General features: G+C 40.6%; 1 protein-coding gene across 1 annotated transcript in view; it reads left to right on the top strand.

Moving 5' to 3' along the window:
• Positions 1 to 17535: 17535 nt before the first annotated feature.
• The window catches only part of LOC114642241 (otoconin-90), a 34108-nt gene continuing 25366 nt past the window's right edge, over positions 17536 to 26277 (top strand). The window contains exons 1-4 of the mRNA XM_051928804.1: positions 17536 to 17548; positions 18878 to 19052; positions 22227 to 22339; positions 22641 to 22682. Coding sequence (XP_051784764.1) covers positions 17536 to 17548; positions 18878 to 19052; positions 22227 to 22339; positions 22641 to 22682 — 343 coding nt within the window. The remainder of the gene's footprint in view (positions 17549 to 18877; positions 19053 to 22226; positions 22340 to 22640; positions 22683 to 26277) is intronic.

Below are 26277 nucleotides of genomic sequence, written 5' to 3'. Positions count from 1 at the left end.
CGCTGCACATTAGTGACATTTCCAGTGTTAAATTTAGCTTCCTTTTAATTGATTTCCTCTGCCATGCTTATTATAGGTTTGCTCCTGGAAAAGGAAGAACTAACACTGTGCTCAGTTAAGATTTTCAGCCTTTAATGTGTAAAGTATCCATGCACCTGTCCCTTTAGGGAGGCTGTGCGGTGTAGTGGTTAAGGCTTTGGACTTCAAACCCTGAGGTTGTGGGTTCAAATCCTGACACTGTGTGACCCTCAGCAAGTCACGTCACCCACCAATGCTCCAGTTGGAAATAAAAATACAAAATCGGCATTGATCTCCCCGAGACTTTCTCAGATATTGGGATGGATATTTGAGGAGTAAACCTCAAGACGATAATTATATTTTTATATTATGTACAGTGATATGAAAAAGTTTGGGAACTCCTTTTAATTCTTTGGATTTTTGTTTCTCATTGGCTGAGCTTTCAAAGTAGCAACTTCCTTTTAATATCTGACATGCCTTATGGACACAGTAGGATTTCAGCAGTGACATTAAGTTTCTTGGATTAACAGAAAATATGTAATATGCATCATAACAAAATTAGACAGGTGCTGAAATGTGGGCACCCCAACAGAGATATGACATCAATACTTAGTTGAGCCTCCTTTTGCACATCTAACAGCCTCTAGACACTGTCCTCCTATAGCCTCTGATGAGTGTCTGGATTCTGGATGGAGGTATTGTTGACCATTCTTCATACAAAATCTCTCCACTTCAGTTCGATTTGATGGACAGCCTGCTTCAAATCATCCCCTAGATTTTCGATGATATTCAAGTCAGGGGACTGTGATGGCCATTCCAGAACATTGTACTTCTCCCTCTGCATGAATGCCTTTGTAGATTTCCAACTGTGTTTTGGGTCATTGTCTTGTTGGAATATCCAACCCCTGTGTAACTTCAACTTTGTGATTGATGCTTGAACATTATCCTGAAGAATTTGTTGATGTTGAACATTAGAACACTCTAGACAAGAACAGGCCATTCAGCCCAACAAAGCTCGCCAGTCCTATACACTTATTTCTTCCAAAAAAACATCAAGTTGAGTTTTGAAGGTCCCCAACGTCTTACTGTCTGCCACACTACTTGGTAGCTTATTCCAAGTGTCTATCGTTCTTTGTGTAAAGAAAAACTTCCTAATGTTTGTGCGAAATTTCCCCTTAACAAGTTTCCAGCTGTGTCCCCATGTTCTTGATGAACTCATTTTAAAATAACCGTCTCGATCCACTGGACTAATTCCCTTAATAATTTTAAACACTTCAATCAGGTCACCTCTTAATCTTCTTTATCTTAAACTGTAAAGGCTCAGCTCTTTTAATCTTTCCTCATAATTCAACCCCTGTAGCCCTGAATCAGCCTAGTCGCTCTTCTCTGGACCTTTACTTGTGCTGCTATGTCCTTTTTGTAGCCTGGAGACCAAAACTGCACACAGGACTCCAGATGAGTCCTCACCAGTGTGTTATAAAGCTTGAGCAGAACCTCCTGTGACTTATAGCACCTTGATGTGTGGAGTACATAACCTGACATTCTGTTAGCCTTCTTAATGGCTTCTGAACACTGTCTGGAAGTCGATAGCTTAGAGTCCACTCCTAAATCCATCTCATAAGGTGGACTCTCGATTTTCCGACCGCCCATTGTGTATTCAGACCTAACATTTTTACTTCCTATGTGTAATACTTTACATTTACTGACATTAAATTTCATCTGCCACAAATCTGCCCAAGCTTGTATGCTATCCAAGTCCTTCTGTGATGATATAACGGATTCCAAATTATCTGCTAATCCACCTATCTTGGTATCATCTGCAAACTTCACCAGCTTGTTCCTTATATTCCTATCTAAATCATTTATATAAATTAAAAATAGCAGTAGCCTCTGCACTGCCCCCTGCTGGTCACCACTCTTAACATTGGCCAGTTCTGATGAGGTTCCTCACCCCATTACCCTCTGCTTCCTGTGTCTGAGCCAATTCTGCACCCATCTAAAAACATCACCCTGAACTGCCACTTCTTTTAATTTGATGCCCACCCTCTCATGTGGCACCTCATCAAATGCTTTCTGAAAGTCAAGATCAATAATCTCATCTGCTCCACTCTGGTTGTATCCTTTTGTTGCCTCCTCATAGAATTCCAGCATGTTAGTAAAACACAACCTCCCTCTTCTGACCCCATGCTGACTGTTCCTAATAACTCCCATCCTTGCCAGGTGTTCCTCAATCTTATCCTTAATAATTCCTTCCATTAATTTTCCTGTGATGCACGTTAAGCTTACTGGCCTATAGTTGCTTGGGTTAAATTCATCCGACCCTCGACTTTAATAAGGGCCCCAGTCCCTGAACTGGCCACACAGCCCCACAGCATGATGGAACCTCCACCAAATTTGACAGGAGGTAGCAGGTGTTTTTCTTGGAATGCGGTGTTCTTCTTCCGCCAATTAAAGCGCTTTTTGTTATGACCAAATAACTCCATTTTTGTCTCGTCAGTTCCAACAACTTTGTTCCAAAATGATAGATAGATAGATAGATAGATAGATAGATAGATAGATAGATAGATAGATAGATAGATAGATAGATAGATAGATAGATAGATAGATAGATAGATAGATAGATAGATAGATAGATAGAAGGTGCTACATGATAGATAGAAATGAATGCTTTATCCTTCATTACAAAAGTCCCATCCAAGTCCCACAAAGCCCCCTCTGAATGCTCCAGTGCCATACGTGTCCGAGTCACAAACAGGCCTCTATCAGCATATCAGTTTCACGGCTCTCTTGACAGGTGATTGTTCCTTTTATTAAATCTTTTTCAGTCAAATTATAAAGAGTGATCCTTCAAATAAGTGACAATGTGATGAGATGTCCCCAGCCACCCATTTGCTAGCTCAGTGGAGCGGTCGTGCGTGGCCACACCAGGGGGATCCTTTGATCACTGATACTTTAATATCTCGTTTTGTGGACTGTGACGTCCACTTGTATCGTCCACTCTCTTCAGTTTTCAATTACATCCCCTACTTGCTGGTCTTGTTCTTGTTAGCTGATGTCCTAGTTAGTATAAATGTCGATGTTTGGAGGGGTAACAAGCAAGTTTACATTCCAAATGAGTAAATTCCAGTGAGGTAAGATTAACCAATGTTTTAATATGTTTAAAAAATGTCAATCATGTTTGTAATTTGTAGCATTAAGAGAATGTCTTTAATGTCCTGTCTTCTTTTCATTTTTTCCATTTTTTTGTATTCAGTAGTCTATCCGTCTGTGCCTGTTGATTTATCAGTTAGCACTTTAAACACCGATGCTATTAATTTGTTTTTTGTCTTTGAACACATAATAAACAGAAGATAAAAAAGTATTCGGTTACTTTATAATTTTATATAATGTATGCTAAGTCACTCTGTCGGGTGTTTGCTTGTTTTCCCAAATCCCAAAAGCATTCAGGGAAGGTTCAGTGATGGCTGCCAGTATCCCTGGTAGGAGTGAGGGAGCCACCGAGACTTCATGCCTTGCACTTGGTGTACAAGAAGAAATAGAAAATGGTGGGATCAGCCTGTCTGTGGGTGAACATCTGCCAAAAAAATAGTTCAATAATTAATTAATTGTCAGAATTGACCGGGCTCTGTTTATGATAGTCATTTTGTTTTCCTAGTTATTTAAACAAATGTATGCATATGTCATCATTCCATAATTAGCAATTAGTAAAATGTATACTTGTGTTAAACCCGAGAACTAGCAACAGCATCCTCCGTCTGTACTCAATAAAACTGAATACAGAAAACACTGGTCTGCAAAATGAATCTCATAAAAATTGCTATAATTGTGAAAAGTTATCTTTATTTGCATTCATGAACACAATAAAATATGTTTAGGATACATAAATAGAAAGAAATGAAAGGCACTATATAATAAATAAATTATACAGTGCCTTTCATATCTATCTATCTATCTATCTATCTATCTATCTATCTATCTATCTATCTATCTATCTATCTATCTATCTATCTATCTATCATATAGTGCCTTTCATATCTATCTATCTATCTATCTATCTATCTATCTATCTATCTATCTATCTATCTATCTATCTATCTATCTATCTATCTATCTATCTATCTATCATATAGTGCTTTTCATATCTATCTATCTATCTATCTATCTATCTATCTATCTATCTATCTATCTATCTATCTATCTATCTATCTATCATATAGTGCTTTTCATTTCTATCTATCTATCTATCTATCAATCTATCTATCTATCTATCTATCTATCTATCTATCTATCTATCTATCTATCATACAGTGCCTTTCATTTCTATCTATCTATCTATCTATCTATCTATCTATCTATCTATCTATCTATCTATCTATCTATCTATCTATCTATCTATCTATCTATCTATCTATCTATCATATAGTGCCTTTCATTTCTATCTATCTATCTATCTATCTATCTATCTATCTATCTATCTATCTATCTATCTATCTATCTATCTATCTATCTATCTATCTATCATATAGTGCTTTTCATATCTATCTATCTATCTATCTATCTATCTATCTATCTATCTATCTATCTATCTATCTATCTATCTATCTATCTATCTATCTATCTATCATATAGTGCTTTTCATTTCTATCTATCTATCTATCTATCTATCTATCTATCTATCTATCTATCTATCTATCTATCTATCTATCTATCTATCTATCATATAGTGCCTTTCATATCTATCTATCTATCTATCTATCTATCTATCTATCTATCTATCTATCTATCTATCTATCTATCTATCTATCTATCTATCTATCTATCTATCATATAGTGCCTTTCATATCTATCTATCTATCTATCTATCTATCTATCTATCTATCTATCTATCTATCTATCTATCTATCTATCTATCTATCTATCTATCTATCTATCTATCTATCATATAGTGCCTTTCATATCTATCTATCTATCTATCTATCTATCTATCTATCTATCTATCTATCTATCTATCTATCTATCATATAGTGCCTTTCATATCTATCTATCTATCTATCTATCTATCTATCTATCTATCTATCTATCTATCTATCTATCTATCATATAGTGCTTTTCATTTCTATCTATCTATCTATCTATCTATCTATCTATCTATCTATCTATCTATCTATCTATCTATCTATCTATCTATCTATCATATAGTGCCTTTCATATCTATCTATCTATCTATCTATCTATCTATCTATCTATCTATCTATCTATCTATCTATCTATCTATCATATAGTGCTTTTCATTTCTATCTATCTATCTATCTATCTATCTATCTATCTATCTATCTATCTATCTATCTATCTATCTATCTATCTATCTATCTATCATACAGTGCCTTTCATTTCTATCTATCTATCTATCTATCTATCTATCTATCTATCTATCTATCTATCTATCTATCTATCTATCTATCTATCTATCTATCTATCTATCTATCATATAGTGCCTTTCATTTCTATCTATCTATCTATCTATCTATCTATCTATCTATCTATCTATCTATCTATCTATCTATCTATCTATCTATCTATCTATCTATCTATCTATCTATCATATAGTGCCTTTCATTTCTATCTATCTATCAGTAACCCCAATAGTATTTGTAGTGATGGCTGAGAATATTTTAAAACTCATCTTTTCCTCGATTCTTTCAAAACAGTGAAGAAAAGGAGTTTAAGAAATAATCGAAGCCTTTAGTGACCAGTGCTCTACAGTACCAAACGATGTGAAAAGCATCCATCAAAAACAATCTTATAATCCCTGTGTCATTTATCCAGTCATATGCTCAAAATATTCCAAACGCTTGATTTTGTTTCTAAACTATTGTTAAATGTGCACACTGGTATGTGTGAGTTATCCCAGCACATCATTAACAGGCAGTGTAAAGCCTCGTTTTGTCGCTCGACATTCCTGTCTTCATGGGCTATTTATCTGCACTGGTGATTTGCTCTTCCGCCTGCTGACACACCTCAGATATTCACAACTACGTGTACAATTCTGCCCTGAGTAATGTTTTCGCTTGCTTTAAATCTCGCCTCTGGTTGCCCGTTGCCATGTTGATGTGACATGAAGCTCCGTGTTAGCCAATGAGCACCGCTGTTACTGGCCTGGACTCCTGACCAATGAATGCTATGGGGTCAGCCCTTCATTTTAACTATTCAGCAGTGTTTGAGTGCTTTCTGTTGTCGTTCATGAGAGCATTTTGTTAAAAACCCATGCGTTTGGGACACTGTCAGTATGTGAATGGACGACTTGATCTGTGGATATTGTGACATAAGTCAAGTGACTTTTTGATTTTGTTTGCTTTTGACCCGTGTTGGTCACCATGGACACGTGTTATGTCCAAATCTTTATTCTATATGTTCTCTCTTAATAACGTGCGATTGAACATTTTCCTTGGTCATCACTCTAAGTAAATAACATATAAGAAATATCATTTTTGAGTGGAGTATTCATTTGAAGGTCAGTCAAAATGATTTTTTATTCCTTTGCTTATAACCTAATTTTATGATTGTTTCGTTTGTCAATTTAGTGGCCTTGTAAAACTTGTCATTGTCGGTATTCTCCATTGCCTTTGGTCACAACATTACATTCACTATTCTTAATTTGGCTAAAATGGATAAGGCAGGATTTTGCAATTAAACTTTTAAGTTGGAAACTTTGATTATAAAGTGTACTTTATGTTCTTTTTTTAGAAAACAAAGATGAAGATGTTTCTGTTTGTATTAGTGCTGTTTATATTCCAAGTTGGTAAGTGACCCTTATTCTTTGATGATTTTGTAGTTCTGTAGAACTTGGTGGAATTAATATCATCATCATCATCATCATCATCATCATCATCATCATCACTGTAATGTCTTTCTAAAGAGCAATTTAAACAACTGCTGTTTGGGAACCAGGATGTCCCCCTATGGAAAAATGCCACTGGAGGTTTATGGGGTACAGGCCACAAGGTGAGGGTATGCAAAAGAGTCTCAATGGGCAAAATTAAATATCTCTTATGAATCCATCCAGAGTAAAAAAAAGAAAATAATAGTCTAAAAAATGTAATTTGTAGTATAAAAAATGGGCCGATGGGTTGATGGCTGGGTAGTGACTGTCATAGTAAGAAGCAGGGGACACTGTACAAACTGAACAGGTTTCCTTCTGGTTCAGACTACATTATGTTTTCTAAAGGTAGAAGACATAACGCTCTCACGTTTGCAAGACTGTAGTGTGCATTATTGTCTTATCTCATCATGTCTTCTCACCCACTTTCCCTGGTGAGGGTCATCACGGCAGTGCCACCGGGTCAAGCAGGTCAACCCAGACTTCCCTGTCCTCAGATACAAATGGCAGCTGTCCCAGGTGTTCCCCGAGAGACATAATCCTTCCAGGATGTCTTAGGCCTGTCACTGGATCCCAAACACCACCAATTGTGACATGCCTGGAGGACCTCCTTAGTAGATGCCCAAACCACCTCATCAACTGGCTCTTCTCAATTTCGAGGAGCTGCCACTCCACTCTGAGTCTCTCACAAGTGACCGAGCTTCTTACCCTGTCATGGAGTGTCATTCCAGCCGTCTAATGAAGAAACATCGTTTCTGTCACTTGTATTCACGACCTCATCGGTTTGGTCATTAGCTCACGACCACAGCTGAGGACAAGGAATGTACATCGACAGTTTTGTCTTTAGACTCGGCTCCCGCTTCACCACCATGGACAGCAAATCAACTGCCGCTGCTCCAGTTTGCTTGTTGTTCTTACGTTCCTTGTTTTTCCTTCACTCGTGAACAAGCTTCCGAGATACTTAAACACCCCCAATGAGGGCAGTTGAAACTGGGAAAAAAAAATAATCCACTCTGTTCCAAGAATGAACCATGATCTCAGACTTGGAGGAGCTCACCTTCATCCCAGACGCTTCATACTCGGCAGCAAATCACTGACCGAAGTTCACCATTGAGTTGAGCTAAACAGGACATCATCACCTGTATAAAGTAACCACGCTACCTCTCGCCTCCCCTACCGCACATACCTTCAAATCCTTGTGCTGTGCCTTCATAGCCTTTCAATGAAAGCCACAAACAGGAGTGTAGATGAGACCCAACCTTGACGCACTCAGACAACCACAGTGATAAAAATTTGACTTAACGCAGAGTTTTCAGACACAGCATTCACATAAGGAACATAGAGCAGGCAAGTGTGGCCCTGTTACCTCGTAATCCTGTAGCAACTCACACGTCTCATACTGAGGGACACGCTCAAATGTCTTCTCCAGATCTACAAAACACACGTAGACTGAGTTGTCATACTCCCACCTTGGACCCGAACCAGGAATGATGGCCGGGTTTATGCATTTTAGTGAGTTTCACAGCTTGGTAATCTGCAGGTGCTCCTGGTAGGGTATCCCTTGGCAAACAAGTCTGGATTGAAAGGTCAGATAATGAACAGTTCACAATTATAACAATATTATTATTATTATTATTATTATTATTATTATTATTATTATTATTATTATTAATATTATTAATAATAATAATAATAATTATTATTATTATTATATTTCTTCACATTTACATAGTGCTTTCCTCACTACTCACTTTCACAGTTTGCTCATCCGGAGCTTTGTGATCCTGGTAGGGTATCCCTTGGCAAACAAGTCTGGATTGAAAGGTCAGATAATCAACAGTGCACATTATTATTATTATTATTATTATTATTATTATTATTATTATTATTATTCACATTTACATACTGCTTTCTTTACTACTCATTTTCACAGTTTGCTCATCCAGAGCTTTGTGCTCCTGGTAGGGTATCCCTTAGGAAACAAGTCTGGATTAAATGATCAGATAATGAACAATTCACAATTATAATATTATTATTATTATTATTATTATTATTAATTATAATAATATTTCTTAACAATTACACAGTGCTTTCCTCACTACTCAGTTTCACAGCTCACTCATCCAGAGCTTTGTGCTCCTGGTAGGGTATCCCTTAGCAAACAAGTCTGGATTGAAGGGTCAGATAATGAACAATTCACAATTATAATATTATTATTATTATTATTATTATTATTATTATTATTATTCACATTTACATACTGCTTTCTTTACTACTCATTTTCACAGTTTGCTCATCCAGAGCTTTGTGCTCCTGGTAGGGTATCCCTTAGGAAACAAGTCTGGATTAAATGATCAGATAATGAACAATTCACAATTATAATATTATTATTATTATTATTATTATTATTATTGTTATTAATTATAATAATATTTCTTAACAATTACACAGTGCTTTCCTCACTACTCACTTTCACAGTTTGCTCATCCAGAGCTTTGTGCTCCTGGTAGGGTATCCCTTAGGAAACAAGTCTGGATTAAATGATCAGATAATGAACAATTCACAATTATAATATTATTATTATTATTATTATTATTATTAATTATAATAATATTTCTTAACAATTACACAGTGCTTTCCTCACTACTCAGTTTCACAGCTCACTCATCCAGAGCTTTGTGCTCCTGGTAGGGTATCCCTTAGCAAACAAGTCTGGATTGAAGGGTCAGATAATGAACAATTCACAATAATAATATTATTAGTAGTATTATTATTATTTATTAATTATAATAATATTTCTTCACATTTACACAGTGCTTTCTTCACTACTCACTTTCACAGTTTGCTCATCCAGAGCTTTGTGCTCCTGGTAGGGTATCCCTTGGATAACAAGTATGGATTGAAGGGAGAGATAATAAACAGTTCACAATTATAATATTATTATTACTAGGGGGCTTTGCCACCTGCTCACTTTGCTCACCATCCCCCTGGCCTGCAGTACATGCCAGCCACTTCGTGTCTCTTGCCACTTGTGTATGTGGATTTCACTTTCACCAAACAGCAAATCTTTCAATTCTCGCGGATAGGCCTCTTCATTGGGAAGAAACACAACTTTTCCCTGATGGCAACACAAATTAGACGATCTACAAGTCTGCGACTTAAAGTTTAAAGCCAAACAAGATCTACATACTTCTGTCATAACACCTCTGTCCATATATTCGATCTATCATTTTGCTTTTACCTTTTATCGCATTGAATTTTGATTCCGTGTTTGGACTTAAAGTTTGACATCGCACCGTATAACTGCCCATGAGTGAATCTCGTTTCTTTCTCTCTACACGAACTGTGTCTGACAATAGCATTCGCACAAATGAGAGATGAGTGGACCGTGTGCGTGGTTGTAAATGGTTTAGATGTAGCCGGGACTTTTCCAAATCTCTATGCATAAGCTTTTGTCTCACGGGGATTGAAATTTTCTCTCGCAGGATTTCACTTTCACCAAACAACAAATCTTTTAATTCTCGCGGATAGGCCTCTTCATTGGGAAGAAACACGACTTTTCCCTGATCGCAACGCAAATTAGATGATCTACAAGTCTCCGACGTAAAGTTTAAATCCGAACAATATATTCAATCTCTTTTCTCTGTTCCATTATTTCACAGAGTAATAATTTCCATTTATTTACGTTAATGCAATCTTTACTATCATTTTTTGAGACTTTTGAATTTTCATACTTTTGTTATCTCTAACTTGCTCTGCATGTGTATCGCACCAATGTTTTTGAATTCCTTAAGACGTTCTACTTTGTCATCTACTCTTTGTCTTTTAGTTCCGGACAAAGTCTTGTCTCATGGGATGTGAAAGTGCCTCTCTGAAAAAAGTCTTGTCTCGTCCCAGGATTTTTTTAAATAATAGAGAGATTTTTATTGTTATTAATCATAATAATATTTCTTCACATTTACATAGTCCTTTCCTCAATACACATTGTGCTTCAGTTGGCGGGTAACCAATTCAACCACCACAAATGTGTAGCATCCACCTGAATGATGCGATGGCAGCCATTTTTATGCCAGTATACCCACCACACAAGTGGTGAGAGAGATCACTAATTAGAGACACAGAATGATTAGGGGGCCAGAAAGACTTGGCTGTAGTGAGAAATTGAGCCTGGACACCAGGATACACTCTCCTCTTTATGAAGGATGCCCAGGGACCTTTTATGACTGCAGAGAGTCAAGACCTTGGGTTTATGTGTTGTCACAGATGAGCGGGGACACTGCCCGGCCAGGACGCCTGGACAGTCCCCGAGTTCAACGATACTTCTCCTCGGCCACGAAAGGGCAGCCACCCGGGCCTAATTGGGGGCCGCAGGAATGGAGCCAGGACACTCACCACTGTGAGAAGACATGGCCACCACCAGGGGGCGCCTGGACAGTTAGGGAGTCCTGGATGGCAGCACTTCCGCCACACCAGGAAGTGCTGCTGGAAGTAATCCCAAGGGCACCCAGTGTGCTTCCAGGTTCTCTCCTGACTCTTCCGCCACACCAGGAAGGGATGTCAGGGGGAGCACCTGGGGCTCATCCGGGTCATAATAAAAGGGGCCGCCTCCCTCCATTAGGAGAGCCAGAGTTGGGAGGAAGAAGACGAAGCTTGTGAGGAGGGCGAGAGGAGGTCGAAGGTGAAAGAGAAGAAGAAGAGAAAGAGAAAGAAGAAGAAGAAGAGAGAAAGAGAGAGAAGGTTGAAGGTGAGAAGAGAAGAAGAGAGAAAGAGAAAGAGAAGAAGAAAGAGTTGGTGAAGGAAGGCATTGTGGTGCAAAGAGGAAATAAAGAAGTGTGTTTTGGACATTCTGGTGTCTGTCTGTCTGTGTCTGGGGGTATGCTTTCCACAGTGTCATCCGAAAGAGGGCACCATTTTAACAGCACAGTGTCCCCGTCACTACACTGGGGCGATCCACAATCAGACCACAAGGTAAGCGCCCCCTGATGGCCTCAGCAACACCTCTTCCAGCAGTAGCCCAAGCTTTACCTTGTTGGTCTCCTATACAAGTGCTGGCTGGGCCCAAACAAGCTTAGCTTCAGGGTGGGTGACCTCTTCTGAAGTGGAGGTAGTATGGCTGCTGTGACGTCGTGAAGGTGCAAGATAAAAAAAAAATGTATCTGGACCAGGACAGGACTAGAGGGACCCACTTCTGAAGCCAGGATATCATGGTGAGATAGTCTTGACGTTGGCGTGTCAGATTTCCATGTTCTCCTTGATTCTTCTCCTGATAGCCCAGCTTTCCTAACCCACTCCACAGGACAAGCAGCCTTTCTGATCCTAAACTGTCCCTGTGTGAGTTTGGGTGCACTCTGTGATGGACTGGCACCCCTTCCGAGATTTGTTTACCCACCTTGCACTTGATGCCACTGGGATTGATTTTGGACACCTGTGAACCCAAAGTGGAATACGTTAGCTTTGAGAATGCTGTGTTTTGCATATTAATCCCGACCTTTTTAAAGATGTTAAGAAAAATTACGGGTCACGTTTTCAAATGAAATAGTTCTGGAATAAAGTGGTGGTGCGCTTCTTCTGTTTTCCTGCCACATTCCCATCTAAGTTGTTTTTTTTTTGTTTCTTCCTAGCTTCTGCAAATCACACCTTGGCCAGAAATGAGTCCTCCAGTTTGCAAAACCCGGAATCATTAATTAGTAAGTGGCCATTTTAGTTTAATTTGTTTATTTTCAGATATTGTATGGTGGACACCAGTTGTTTCGGCTCATTTTGTATCTCATTATTGTTTGGCTGCTAATTAAGGAAAAAGAAACAATTATTGGGTTTGAGTCTTCAAGAGCAAGTCCATTAAAATGAATTCAAAAGAAATAAATGCAGGACACTAATTAAGACACAGGTTAGAATGAAAACCTGCAGCCCCTGTTGCCCTCCAGGACGGGAGTTTGAGACCAGTGGTCTAGAGCTAAAATGTCTGGACGGAAAAATATCAAACTTGAAACTTAAGTCTGTTATGAGATGACGATGTGCTGATTCGCTTTTGAGCCAAACTGCGCAAGAGAAGAGGATCTCTGGAGGACTCCTCACCTCAAACAACATCATTCTGCAATTAATTATGACTCCTTCTCGTTAATTGCTATCGTAATGACATATTTTATGATAAGAAAGATCAGCATCAGAGAGGTAAATAATTACTGACATGTTGTAGAATACTTCACGTAAATTGGTTCCTGGGGCGCAAAGCCTACTGACGCTCACATCCAAATTTTTTATTTCCTCATTGTGGCACTAACAGTATCTCTGTTTGTGAGTGTGTGCGTGCCGGGTCAAGGCTTGGTGTGTTCCCGGGGTCCCCACTATAAAATAAGCAAGTCATGTGAATCTTAGCGTCACAAACGGGCCAATCACACCAAAGCTAAACTGACCAATCAGATTGCTCGGACAGCCAGAATAAACACATACAGACAGATGTAGTGTTATATTATATAGTAGACTAGCTGAAGCCTGCTGTAGCATATGGCGGTGTAAGAATAGGAACGGAAAATGGTGAGAAAGGAATTCAGAAATCAAGAAGAAATAAATACTTCTTGAAAGACGCAATTGTGAATAGGAGTTTTGGTGGAGACGACAGATTTTTCTCTATTTCACTGTTAACTCCTACCACTTTCTTTTATTCAAAGTTATTGTCTGTCTGTATACCTGCATTGTTATCACTCTTTAATTTAACATTTTCTTTATCAGTATGCTGCTGCTGGAGTATGGGAATTTCACCTTGGGATTAATAAAGTATCTATCTATCTATCTATCTATCTATCTATCTATCTATCTATCTATCTATCTATCTATCTATCTATCTATCTATCTATCTATCTATCTATCTATCTATCTATCTATCTATCTATCTATCTATCTATCTATCTATCATATAGTGCCTTTCATTTCTATCTATCTATCTATCTATCTATCTATCTATCTATCTATCTATCTATCTATCTATCTATCTATCTATCTATCATATAGTGCCTTTCATTTCTATCTATCTATCTATCTATCTATCTATCTATCTATCTATCTATCTATCTATCTATCTATCTATCTATCTATCTATCTATCTATCTATCTATCTATCATATAGTGCCTTTCATTTCTATCTATCTATCTATCTATCTATCTATCTATCTATCTATCTATCTATCTATCTATCTATCTATCTATCTATCTATCTATCTATTATATAGTGCCTGTCATATCTATCTATCTATCTATCTATCTATCTATCTATCTATCTATCTATCTATCTATCTATCTATCTATCTATCTATCTATCTATCTATCTATCTATCTATCTATCTATCTATCTATTATATAGTGCCTGTCATATCTATCTATCTATCTATCTATCTATCTATCTATCTATCTATCTATCTATCTATCTATCTATCTATCTATCTATCTATCTATCTATCTATCTATCTATCTATCTATCTATCTATCTATCTAATGAGTGGAAAGATCTACTCATACTGCAATATCAGGTCTGTGCTCTGGTCTTTGGGTATCCGACGCTGCATGTAGAATTTCCGGCCAAGCAGGATTACATGTGAAATTGATAAATAAATCAGGCTTTCCAAATTTACGTATTACATCCACGGCATCCTGATAGTTTTATTGCATGTATCTTGGACGTCCTGGAAATGTGGACGGTAATATGATCATTTTGCCTACACGTACTTTGTTATTTACAGCGTTTGCTTGCAGTGCATCTGAAAGTCCTTTGTTTTGTTCCACAAGCAGATCTTGTTGATGTAATCTGAGATAGTTGAGACGCATGCCCTCTGTTTTAACATACGCATCTATGACGTACTGTTGGAATAGTTTGCCACTGGAGTACAAAATACTAAATGTATTCATCATTGCTAATATGTATGTGCAAAATTGGCATTGAGTAAGCCTTATTTGCTTGGCGGTTCTTTTATCAGGAAAATGTTGTAAATCTTTGTGCCAGCCAATGTCTCCGTAAGGGAATAAAAGTGAGTAAACCATAGGATCGCAATTCATATTGAGCGTGGAAATCTGTTTACAGGAGTTGCCTATGGGATAGATGCAAATGTCCCTTTTGGCAGGCGGTTCGCTGCCTTCTCCGACGAAAATCGCTGCAACATCGGTGTGACATGTCGGGGCATTGTATCGTCGTAAATCCTGCCCAGGGTTTTCCTTGAAAACCATTCGTACAGATGCTGTTGGATTGGACTGAGCAATTTCATGCATGTATTTGTATGATTTAGTGAAGGGGTTGATGGTTCTGAGCATGGAATCTAGCTGGAGAAGTACAGTTTTTTTGGAGAAGCATGCAGAGTTTGCTTTATTTTGTAAGCGTACTTCAGTAGCTTGTGCTGTGTCGAAAACATACAACTGTCCATATCCTGGAGATGTAGAAGTGTTAGCGTATAGTGGAGAGATTTGGTGATAAATTTGCCCGTGTATTTTAAAACAGTATGGTCCGTGGCCAGGAGGTTGAGTTATCTGTGCGCCCATGGAAGCAAATGCTAGAGAAGAGTTGTATTCTCGAATGTGTTCACGATAATTTTTAGCTTCTGATGTTTGCTGTGTAAGAAGCTGTTGTAAAGAAACAGGTGGCTCCCGCAAAGGTGGTAAAGCTACTTTACCGTTGTGGCAGCATCTCGAGTACTTGTTGGATGTGTTACGCTCAGCAGGCCAGTATAGTGCATGACAGTGTTTGCACTGCTGGTCTGGAGTCCCAATGTTGTACTCTTGGACGGGAAGACAGGAATGAGGTGAAGAAGTACCTGTGGTAACGGAAAGAGGATTGTGTGTATGTCTGCTGAGACTACGTTGGTTTGGAAACGTTGCTTTGCAGATGTCACATTGCAAGAATTGTGAATGAGTTTTGTTGTGTTTAGTCAGACAATCCTGTGTAGTGAACTTCTTATTGAATTTCTGGCACTCATATAGTTCTTGGGAAGCAATGTCTTTTCTTGTGTTTAGCAAGTGAGGTTCACGTTTGAAAAGTTTTGTTGCAGGAATCGCGCTGGAAGAATGTGGGAAAGGGTTTGGAGGAGGACGAATAGGAATCGAGAAATGCCGTGTTGGCTGCATGTGAGCGGGACCGGTTTTGAAGTGGAAGCAGGACAAACCAGAAGAGAAATATATATAAGAGATTATTATTGTCATTGTTGCAATTGCTGATAATTGCCCCTCACACCAGCAATGCTAATAATGAGTTGGCACTCATGCCCATACATGCAGCTTTTGCATTCTCATTAATATTTTACTTTATAAAATGCATACAAAATGTGGGGCCCAAAAACAAATCCCCCTCAAAATGTCCCTGATTATTGGCCACTAAGCCTCAGTGGCTCCACACTCCCAGTCCTGCATTACATTCTAGTCCAGAGGAGAGATGACATCCAAATTATTTTAACTCTTTAAATGAAATTATAAAATGTTAAATAAATGGGTATGTGTCAGCAGAGTTAGCAATCTCGATTCTGGCAGCTCGGTCATTTTCTTTTTTATTTGTGATCAAATCTTTATTGAGCATTTGTCAGATAAAACAAGCAGCCAGGTAATCTGAGTAGATGATGGACCTGATTTTCTAATTCTATTCCATATTTAGCTTTCCTGCACTTAAACTAGCCTGACAGGTTGAATCATATTTTCCCAAAAATATCAGCAAGGACCCTGACTGTTGTTTGTGATCATTGATCTGTAATGGAGCCTTTTCTCTTTTCTATTCCACGATTAGCTTTCCTACATTTAAAAGAGCCGGGTTGAAAAATTGTGTTTACCTCCAAAACAAAAGCCAAGATGCCGTATTCAGTGGTGTCTTGTCAGTTTAGTCCAAATTTTCTTTTGTTACTTTTGATGTGAAATACTAATCATTACTTCACTAGCGAGCATTGTATGGTGGTGCAGCAGTTAGCTCTGATGCTGCAAGGATCCAAAATCCTGACTTTGAACCCTGCACCTGATCCGTTTCTACGTGCAATATACTTGTTTTTCGTCCAGTGTTCCAGTTTTCCTCCAATAATATGTGTGTAATGTTAGTGCAGTTCTAATTAGCCAGGTCAGAGTCCTCCTAGGGTTGAGTCCTCCCTCGCACCGTGTGATGCTGGGATGAGCAACTGGTTATCACAACTTTGAAATGGATTTTTGGAAGGTTAGGTTATGTTATGTAATCCACCTTAATAAAAGGACAGGTTTCTGGGTGTCTGTGCAGGTGCTGTGTCTCTTTGATTCCAACAGATGGTGCATCACAAACATTTGTAGTAATGCAATACATTGCATTTGTCAGCCCAGCATCAAAAATATTAACACTGCTTTTACTACTGTCCTACAAAAAAGCAGAATGACACCTTTCATTGGCTAACTAAAAAGATTACAATATGCAAGCTTTTGAGGCATAATGTAATTACATCTTGCCTGAAGAACAGGCCTGAGTTGCCTTGAAAGCTTGCATTTTGTAATCTTTTTAGTTGGCCAATAAAAGATGTCATTTTGCTTGACTTCTCACTACATTCATACTGGCTAACACAGTACAACACCCTAGTACTACATACAAAATGGCATATAATATTATTGTCATTCCAACAGATGGCACACCTCAGATAGTAATAAAATGCATTGTTGGCATGCCAATGGAAGGTACATTAAAACATTTACACTGCTTTTATGAATCCTTTACCAAATGACATATAACAAAGATGTATGATTTGTATAAGCCATTCTAACTGATGGTGCATCACAAGCATTCGTAATAACAAAATACCTTACGAATGTCATTCCAACAAAAGGTGCATCAGAGACATTCACACTGCTTTCATGAATCCTATACCAAATGGTATAAAACAGAGACATAGGATTTGCATAAGCCATTCCAAATGATGGTGCATCACAAACATTAGTAATAATAAAATACCTTGCAAATGTCATTCCAACAGAAGGTGCATCAGAAACATTCCCACTGCTTTTATGAATCCCATATTAAATAGTATATAACAGAAACATATGAGTTGCCTATGCCATTCCAACCAATGGTGCATTACAAACTTTAGTAATAATAAAATACTTTGCAAATGTCATTCCAACAGATGGAGCATCACACGCATTAGTAATAATAAAATACCTTGCAAATGTCATTCCAACAGAAGGTGCATCAGAAACATTCCTACTGCTTTTATGAATCCCATACCATCCATCCATCCATTTTCCAACCCGCTGAATCCGAACACAGGGTCACGGGGGTCTGCCGGAGCCAATCCCAGCCAACACAGGGCACAAGGCAGGGAACCAATCCAGGGCAGGGTGCCAACCCACCGCAGGACACACACAAACACACCCACACACCAAGCACACACTAGGGCCAATTTAGAATCGCCAATCCACCTAACCTGCATGTCTTTGGACTGTGGGAGGAAACCGGAGCGCCCAGAGGAAACCCACGCAGACACGGGGAGAACATGCAAACTCCACGCAGGGAGGACCTGGGAAGTGAACCCAGGTCCCCAGATCTCCCAACTGTGAGGCAGCAGCGCTACCCACTGCGCCACCGTGCCGCCCCCTGAATCCCATACCAAATAGTATATAACAGAGACATATGAATCGCCTATGCCATTCCAACCTATGGTGCATCACAAAAAGCAGTAATACTATACCATGCATATTTCATTCCAACAGATGGTGCGTCAAAACCATTCATACTGCTTTTTAGGATCCCATGCCAAATTGTACATAACAGAGAATATGCATTGCAATTTCCATTCCAACAGATGGTGCATCAGAAAGATTTGTACTACTACCTGCCATTTCTCATGCCAACAGATTTTGCATCAAAAACATTAACACTGATTTTACGATTCCTATATGAAATGGCATACTGTACATCAAAGAGATATGCATGTGTTATTCCAACAGATGGTGTATCACCAGTCTGGTCTCCAATGAAACTTTTAACTGCTGTTATTTCTGTCTTAGGTTGCCTTGGGATTCGATTCACATGGCTCCAGACGGTGTTTGACAACTTCCCAATACTTTTTAATTTTATGAACAAACTTAAGTGTGCGACCGGATTGTGCCCTAGTGATCTGGAAGACTATGGATGTTCTTGTAGATATGAAGAGGAAGACAACCCTATTGATGCCATCGACAGGTAAAACAGCTAGAGACTTCTTTTCCTCTTTTTCGTTTTCCTTTTCTATGTGGGGTCGATGTGCGTGACTAACCTTCTCCATACAGCTCGGCCTTCCACCTCCACCCCAGTCAGACCCTTTTTCCTTCAGATCTTCTTTTCCTTTATCCATCCGCCTCTTCTTTGGCCTCCCTCACTTTCTCTTCCCCTGGACTTCCATTCCCATCACTCCTTTGCCCACATCTTTACTGTCCTCATCACATGTCCAACCTACTTTCCTGTACCTTCTTATATTTCTCTCCCACTTTTCTCGTATCTCGGATGGTCTCATTTCTTATTCTGTCCTTATCTTGTAACTCCACACATCCATCTCAACATTCTTTTTTCTGCCACATCTAATTTCTTCTTCTGAGCCCTGGGAAATTATCATCATCAGACACCGTGGAGACTATAAGCTGTCACACACGTGCACATGGGCCATCTTAAGGACTCTGGTGATGGTAATTTACCCCCCGATGGGACACCTTAAGGACTCTAATGATGGTAATTCCCCCCGATGGGACAACTTAAGGACTCTGGTGATGGTAATTCCCCCCGATGGGACACCTTAAGGACTCTGATGATGGTAATTCCCCCCGATGGGACAGTTAAAGGACTCTGATGATGGTAATTCCCCCCCGATGGGACACCTTACGGACTCTGATGATGGTAATTCCCCCCGATGGGACACCTTAAGGACTCTAATGATGGTAATTCCCCCTGATGGGACAACTTAAGGACTCTGGTGATGGTAATTCCCCCCGATGGGACACCTTAAGGACTCTGATGATGGTAATTCCCCCCCGATGGGACACCTTACGGACTCTGATGATGGTAATTCCCCCCTGATGGGACAGTTAAAGGACTCTGATGATGGTAATTCCCCCCGATGGGACACCTTACGGACTCTGATGATGGTAATTCCCCCCTGATGGGACAGTTAAAGGACTCTGATGATGGTAATTCCCCCCGATGGGACACCTTACGGACTCTAATGATGGTAATTCCCCCCGATGGGACACCTTAAGGACTCTGATGATGGTAATTCCCCCCGATGGGACAGTTAAAGGACTCTGATGATGGTAATTCCCCCCGATGGGACACCTTACGGACTCTGATGATGGTAATTCCCCCCGATGGGACACCTTAAGGACTCTAATGATGGTAATTCCCCCTGATGGGACAACTTAAGGACTCTGGTGATGGTAATTCCCCCCGATGGGACACCTTAAGGACTCTGATGATGGTAATTCCCCCCCGATGGGACACCTTACGGACTCTGATGATGGTAATTCCCCCCCGATGGGACAGTTAAAGGACTCTGATGATGGTAATTCCCCCCGATGGGACACCTTACGGACTCTGATGATGGTAATTCCCCCCTGATGGGACAGTTAAAGGACTCTGGTGATGGTAATTCCCCCCCAATGGGACATCTTAAGGACTCTGATGATGGTAATTCCCCCCGATGGGACACCTTAAGGACTCTGGGGATGGTAATTCCCCCCCGATGGGACAGGTTAAGGACTCTGGTGATGGTAATTCCCCCTGATGGGACACCTTAAGGACTCTGATGATTGTAGTTCCCCCCCCCGATGGGACAGTTAAAGGACTCTGGTGATGGTAATTCCCCCTCTTGGGACACCTTAAGGACTCTGATGATGGTAATTCCCCCCGATGGGACACCTTAAGGACTCTAGTGATGGTAATTCCCCCCGATGGGACAGTTAAAGGACTCTGATGATGGTAATTCCCCCCCGATGGGACATCTTAAGGGCTCTGATGATGGTAATTCCCCCCTGATGGGACAGGTTAAGGACTCTGGTGATGGTAATTACCCCTAATGGGACACCTTAAGGACTCTGATGATTGTAATTCCCCCCCGATGGGACATCTTAAGGACTCTGGTGATGGTAATTCCCCCTGATGGGACATCTTAAGGACTCTGATGATTGTAATTCCCCCCCGATGGGACATCTTAAGGACTCTGATGATGGTATTTCCCCCCTGATGGGACAGGTTAAGGACTCTGATGATTGTAATTCCCCCCCCGATGGGACAGGTTAAGGACTCTGCTGATGGTAATTCCCCCCCGATGGGACAGCTTAAGGACTCTGGTGATGGTAATTTCCCACCGAACCACCAATGATGTGTGGAACTGAGGCAGGGAAAGAGGGTTAGGGCACCGGATTGTGTTTCCCACGCTCATCGATTTATTTTCTGCAGTCACACTTGGATTTCCTTCCTGCTAATCTTAGTGCAGTGTGATCCCTAAGGGGGCGTACAGCTGTCCCTGTCCCAACAGAGTCAGGCAGGACACTAATTGCCACACAGCACACGGTTTATTTAAAAGAAACACAGTCCATACAGCTCAGTCCCTTCTCTCAGTCAGTCCTTCCACCTCCACTCCTCCCCAAGAGCTTCATCCATTTCCTCGCGACTCAGCCATTCAGCTTTTACCCCTTTTTAAGCATCCAGGTGCCCCCTGGCAGTGTCCACAGGCCCCAGCAGGGTTGAGCTTCCATGCTCATAACTCGTGGTTCTGCTGAAAGCCAAGGGAATCTGCCTTTTGTCGTTCTGGGGGAAAAATGACCTTGAAAATACTCTCTCCCCTAGTCCTTCCATGGTCAGGATGTCCCGGCCTGGTAAGGGCCCCGACCGTCTGCCACAGCAGTCAGCGACAAACATGGAAGGGAAGTTACACCAGAACATTAGAATGATGGATAAGCAGTAACAGAGCAAGTGGAGTCCATGAACTCTGGCTGACCATTGATGGAAACGGAAACGAGAGACGAAAATCAGCAGCAAAACTGAACTTATACGATTGCGTCAGCATCATTAAACGATTAAACACGCTCAAGTCAATAAAAGTCAATTTCATGTTTCTCCCTATGTGATACAGTAAATCTGAAATGATATTTATAATTAACTTGATATTACCTATCGTAATTACCAAAATCTTTTCAGGAAGCCAAACTCCTGAAAACAAAATGTTGTCCGGTGTGTTACCTGGAAGTCAGTTGATGTTTTTCGGAGGAGACTCATGCGCTGAAATTCATTACGTATTTAAGATGAACTGTGAAAGAGGATTTTAAAAGAAACCATACTGTTTGTAAGTAGGCTGTTCAAAATGGTTTATTCCTTCTTTTCCCACAGCTGTTGCTTTCAACATCGCAGATGCTATAAGGATGCTGCCGAAAAAGATTGCAAATTGGAGCCTTTGAACATTCACTTTAACGAAAGCTGCCTGTCCACCAACTACAGCTGTGGTAAGGAAACAACGTCATCAGTTCATCCCGGCTTTACGCTTACCAACTGGCAGAAATCGAGTTGAGTCTCAAATTTAGGGGTGGCACAGTAGTTAGATTCAGCGTCGCTGGACTGAACTTCACATCCAGTGGTTCTTTAAGGGGAATCTGCCTGGGTTTTCCTATCACAACAAATCCACAAAGATGAGTTAGGGTTAGTTTAATGGATAACTTTAAACTGCCCCCAGTGTGGGCCTGTGTGTGTTCACCCAGTGATGGACTTGTGCCCTGCCCTGGTGTTTTTCTTGCCTTACACCCTAAGATTTCCAGAACAGACTTCAGCTGTCCCTTGATCCTGCCCCGGGTAAGTGGGTTAGGAAGATGGATGGACGAATAGATGGATCCACAAAGACTAGTGCCTGCCTTGCACCCTATGATTGCTGGAACAGGCTCCATCTGCCCTGGATAATTACATTAGGAAGACGATAGATAGATAGATAGATAGATAGATAGATAGATAGATAGATAGATAGATAGATAGATAGATAGATAGATAGATAGATAGATAGATAGATAGATAGATAGATGTGAAAGGCACTATATGATAGATAGATAGATAGATAGATAGATAGATAGATAGATAGATAGATAGATAGATAGATAGATAGATAGATAGATAGATAGATAGATAGATAGATGTGAAAGGCACTATATGATAGATAGATAGATAGATAGATAGATAGATAGATAGATAGATAGATAGATAGATAGATAGATAGATAGATAGATAGATAGATATAGATAGATAGATACTTTATTAATCCCAATGGGAAATTCACATACTCCAGCAGCAGCATACTGATACAATAAATAATATTAAAATAAAGATTGATAATAATGCAGGTAAAACAGACAATAACTTTGTATAACGTTAAATCCCGCAACCCGGGTGGAACTGAAGAGTCACATAGTGTGGGGGAGGAACGATCTTCTCAGTCTGTCAGTGGAGCAGGACGGTGACAGCAGTCTGTCGCTGAAGCTGCTCCTCTGTCTGGAGATGATACTATTTAGTGGATGCAGTGGATTCTCCATAATTGATAGGAGCCTGCTGAGCGCCCGTCGCTCTGCCACAGATGTCAAACTGTCCAGCTCCAAGCCAACAATATAGCCTGCCTTCCTCACCAGTTTGTCCATGTGTGAGGTGTCTTTCTTCTTAATGCTGCCTCCCCAGCACACCACCGCATAGAAGAGGGCGCTCTCCACAACTGTCTGATAGAACATCTGCAGCATCTTATTGCAGATGTTGAAGGATGCCAGCCTTCTAAGGAAGTATAGTCGGCTCTGTCCTTTCTTGCACAGAGCATCAGTATTGGTAGTCCAGTCTAATTTATCATCCAGCTGCACTCCCAGGTATTTATAGGTCTGCACCCTCTGCACAGTCACCTCTGATGATCACGGGGTCCATGAGGTGCCTGGGCCTCCTAAAATCCACCACCAGCTCCTTGGTTTTGCTGGTGTTCAGGTGTAGGTGGTTTGAGTCGCACCATTTAACAAAGTCATTGATTAGGTCCCTATACTCCTCCTCCAGCCCATTCCTGATGCAGCCCACGATAGCAGTGTCATCAGTGAACTTTTGCACATGGCAGGACTCCGAGTTGTATTGGAAGTCCGATGTATATAGGCTGAACAGGACCGGAGAAAGTACAGTCCCCTGTGGCGCTCCTGTGTTGTTGACCACAATGTCAGACGTGCAGTTCCCAAGACGCACATACTGAGGTCTGTCTTTAAGATAGTCCACGATCCATGCCACTAGGTATGAATCTACTCCCATCTCTGTCAGCTTGTCCCTAAGGAGCAGAGGTTGGATGGTGTTGAAGGCGCTAGAGAAGTCTAGAAACATAATTCTTACAGCACCACTGCCTCTGTCTAAGTGGGAGAGGGATCGATGTAGCATGTACAGTAGATGATGGCATCCTTCGCTCCCACCTTCTTCTGATATGCAAACTGCACAGGGTCAAGGGCATCAAGGATGGATGGATGGATGGATGGATCCACAAAGATAAGATACGTTAGTTTATTTGGTCATTCTAAACTGACCCCAGTGTGTGTCTGTGTGTGTTCACCTTGTGATGGCCTGGCGTCCTGTCCAGGTGTTGATCTGATTACTAGAATTGGCTCTAGCTGCCCCTTGACTGCTCAGGATAAGTGGGTTAAAAAGATGATTGGATGGATGGATGGATGGATGGATGGATGGATGGATGGATGGATGGATGGATAGATCCACAAAGACGAGTAAGACAAGTTAGGTTAAATTAATTGGTCATTCTAGCCTGACCCCAGTGTGTGTCTGTGTGTGTTCACCTTGTGATGACCTATAGTCCTGTCCGTTTGTTGTTTCTGCCTTGCACCCTCTGATTACTAGAATAGGCTCTAGCTGCCTCTTGACTGCCCAGGATAAGTGGGTTAAAAAGATGATTGGATGGATGGATGGATGGATGGATGGATGGATGGATGGATGGATGGATGGACGGACGGACGGATGGATGGATGGATGGATGGATGGATGGATGGATGGATGGATGGATGGATGGACCAGTAAAGACAAGCAAGACAAGTTAGGTTAGTTTAATTGGTCTTTCTAACGTGAACTCCAGTGTGTGTGTGTGTGTTCACCCAGAGATGGACTGGGGTCCTATAAAGTTGTTATTCCTGCCTTGCACCCTTTGATTGTAAGAATAGACTCCAGCTGCCATGGATAAGTACATTAGGAAGATGATTGGATGGATGGGTGGATGGATCCACAAAGACAAGTTAGGATAGTTTAATTGGTCTTTCTGACCTGAACTCCATTGTGGGCCTGTGTGTGTTCACCCTGTGATGGACCGGGGCCCTGCCCAGGTGCTTTTCTTACCTTACATCTTATGATTTCCAGAATAGACTCCAGTTAGCCCCTTCATCCTGCCCTTGATAATTGGATTGGATGGATGGATAGATGGATCTACAAAGACAAATTAGGCTAGTTTAACTGATCATTCTAAACTGACCCCAGTCTGGGTCAGAGTGTACTCACCCTGCGATTGTTCTGAAGCTGCTGTATGTCCAGGTGTTTTTCCTGCCTTGCACTCTACGATTTCTGGCATAGGTTCCAGCTGCCCTTTGACCCAGCCCTGGAGAAGTGGAGTAGGAAGATGGATGGATGGATCCACAGAGACAAATTAGGTTAATTGGAGGCACTAAACTGATCTCAGTGTGAATGTGCGCATGTTCACCCAGAGATGGACTGGGGTCCTACCCGGGCGTTGTTCCTGCCTTACACCCTATGATTGCTGGAATAGACTCCAGCTGCCCTGGATAACTAGGAAGATGATTGAATGGATGGGTGGATAGATCCACAAAGTCAAGTTAGGTTAGGTTAGGTTAATTGGTCATTCTAGCCTGACCTGTGTGGGTCCAGGTGTTGTTCCTGCTTTGCACCCTATGGTTACTAGAATATCCTCTAGCTTCCCCTTCACTCTGCCCAGGATAAGTGGGTTAAAAAGATGATTGGATGGGTGGATCCACAAAAACAAGTAAGACAAGTTAGGTTAGTTTAATTGGTCTTTCTAACCTGACCCCAGTGTGTGTCTGTGTATGTTCAACCTCCCTTAGACTTACGCCCTCTACAGGTGTTTTTCTTGCCTTACACCTTATGATGTCCAGTAATAGACTCCAGCTGCCTCTTGATACTACCCAGAATAAGTGGTTTAGGAAGATGGATCCACAAAGACAAGATAGGTTAGGTTAGGTTAATTAGTCATTCTAGCCTGACCCCAGTGTATGTTTGTGTGTGTTCACCTTGTGATGGTCAGGCATCCTGTCCAGGTATTGTTTCTTCTTTGCACCCTCTGATTACTAGAATAGGCTCTAACTGCCACTTGACTGCCCAGGATAATTGGGTTAAAAAGACGATTGGATGGATG

This window comes from Erpetoichthys calabaricus, chromosome 6 (genome assembly GCF_900747795.2).
Source record: "Erpetoichthys calabaricus chromosome 6, fErpCal1.3, whole genome shotgun sequence".
NCBI classification, from domain to species: Eukaryota; Metazoa; Chordata; class Cladistia; order Polypteriformes; family Polypteridae; genus Erpetoichthys; species Erpetoichthys calabaricus.
This window is presented reverse-complemented; position numbering and strand designations above follow the sequence as displayed.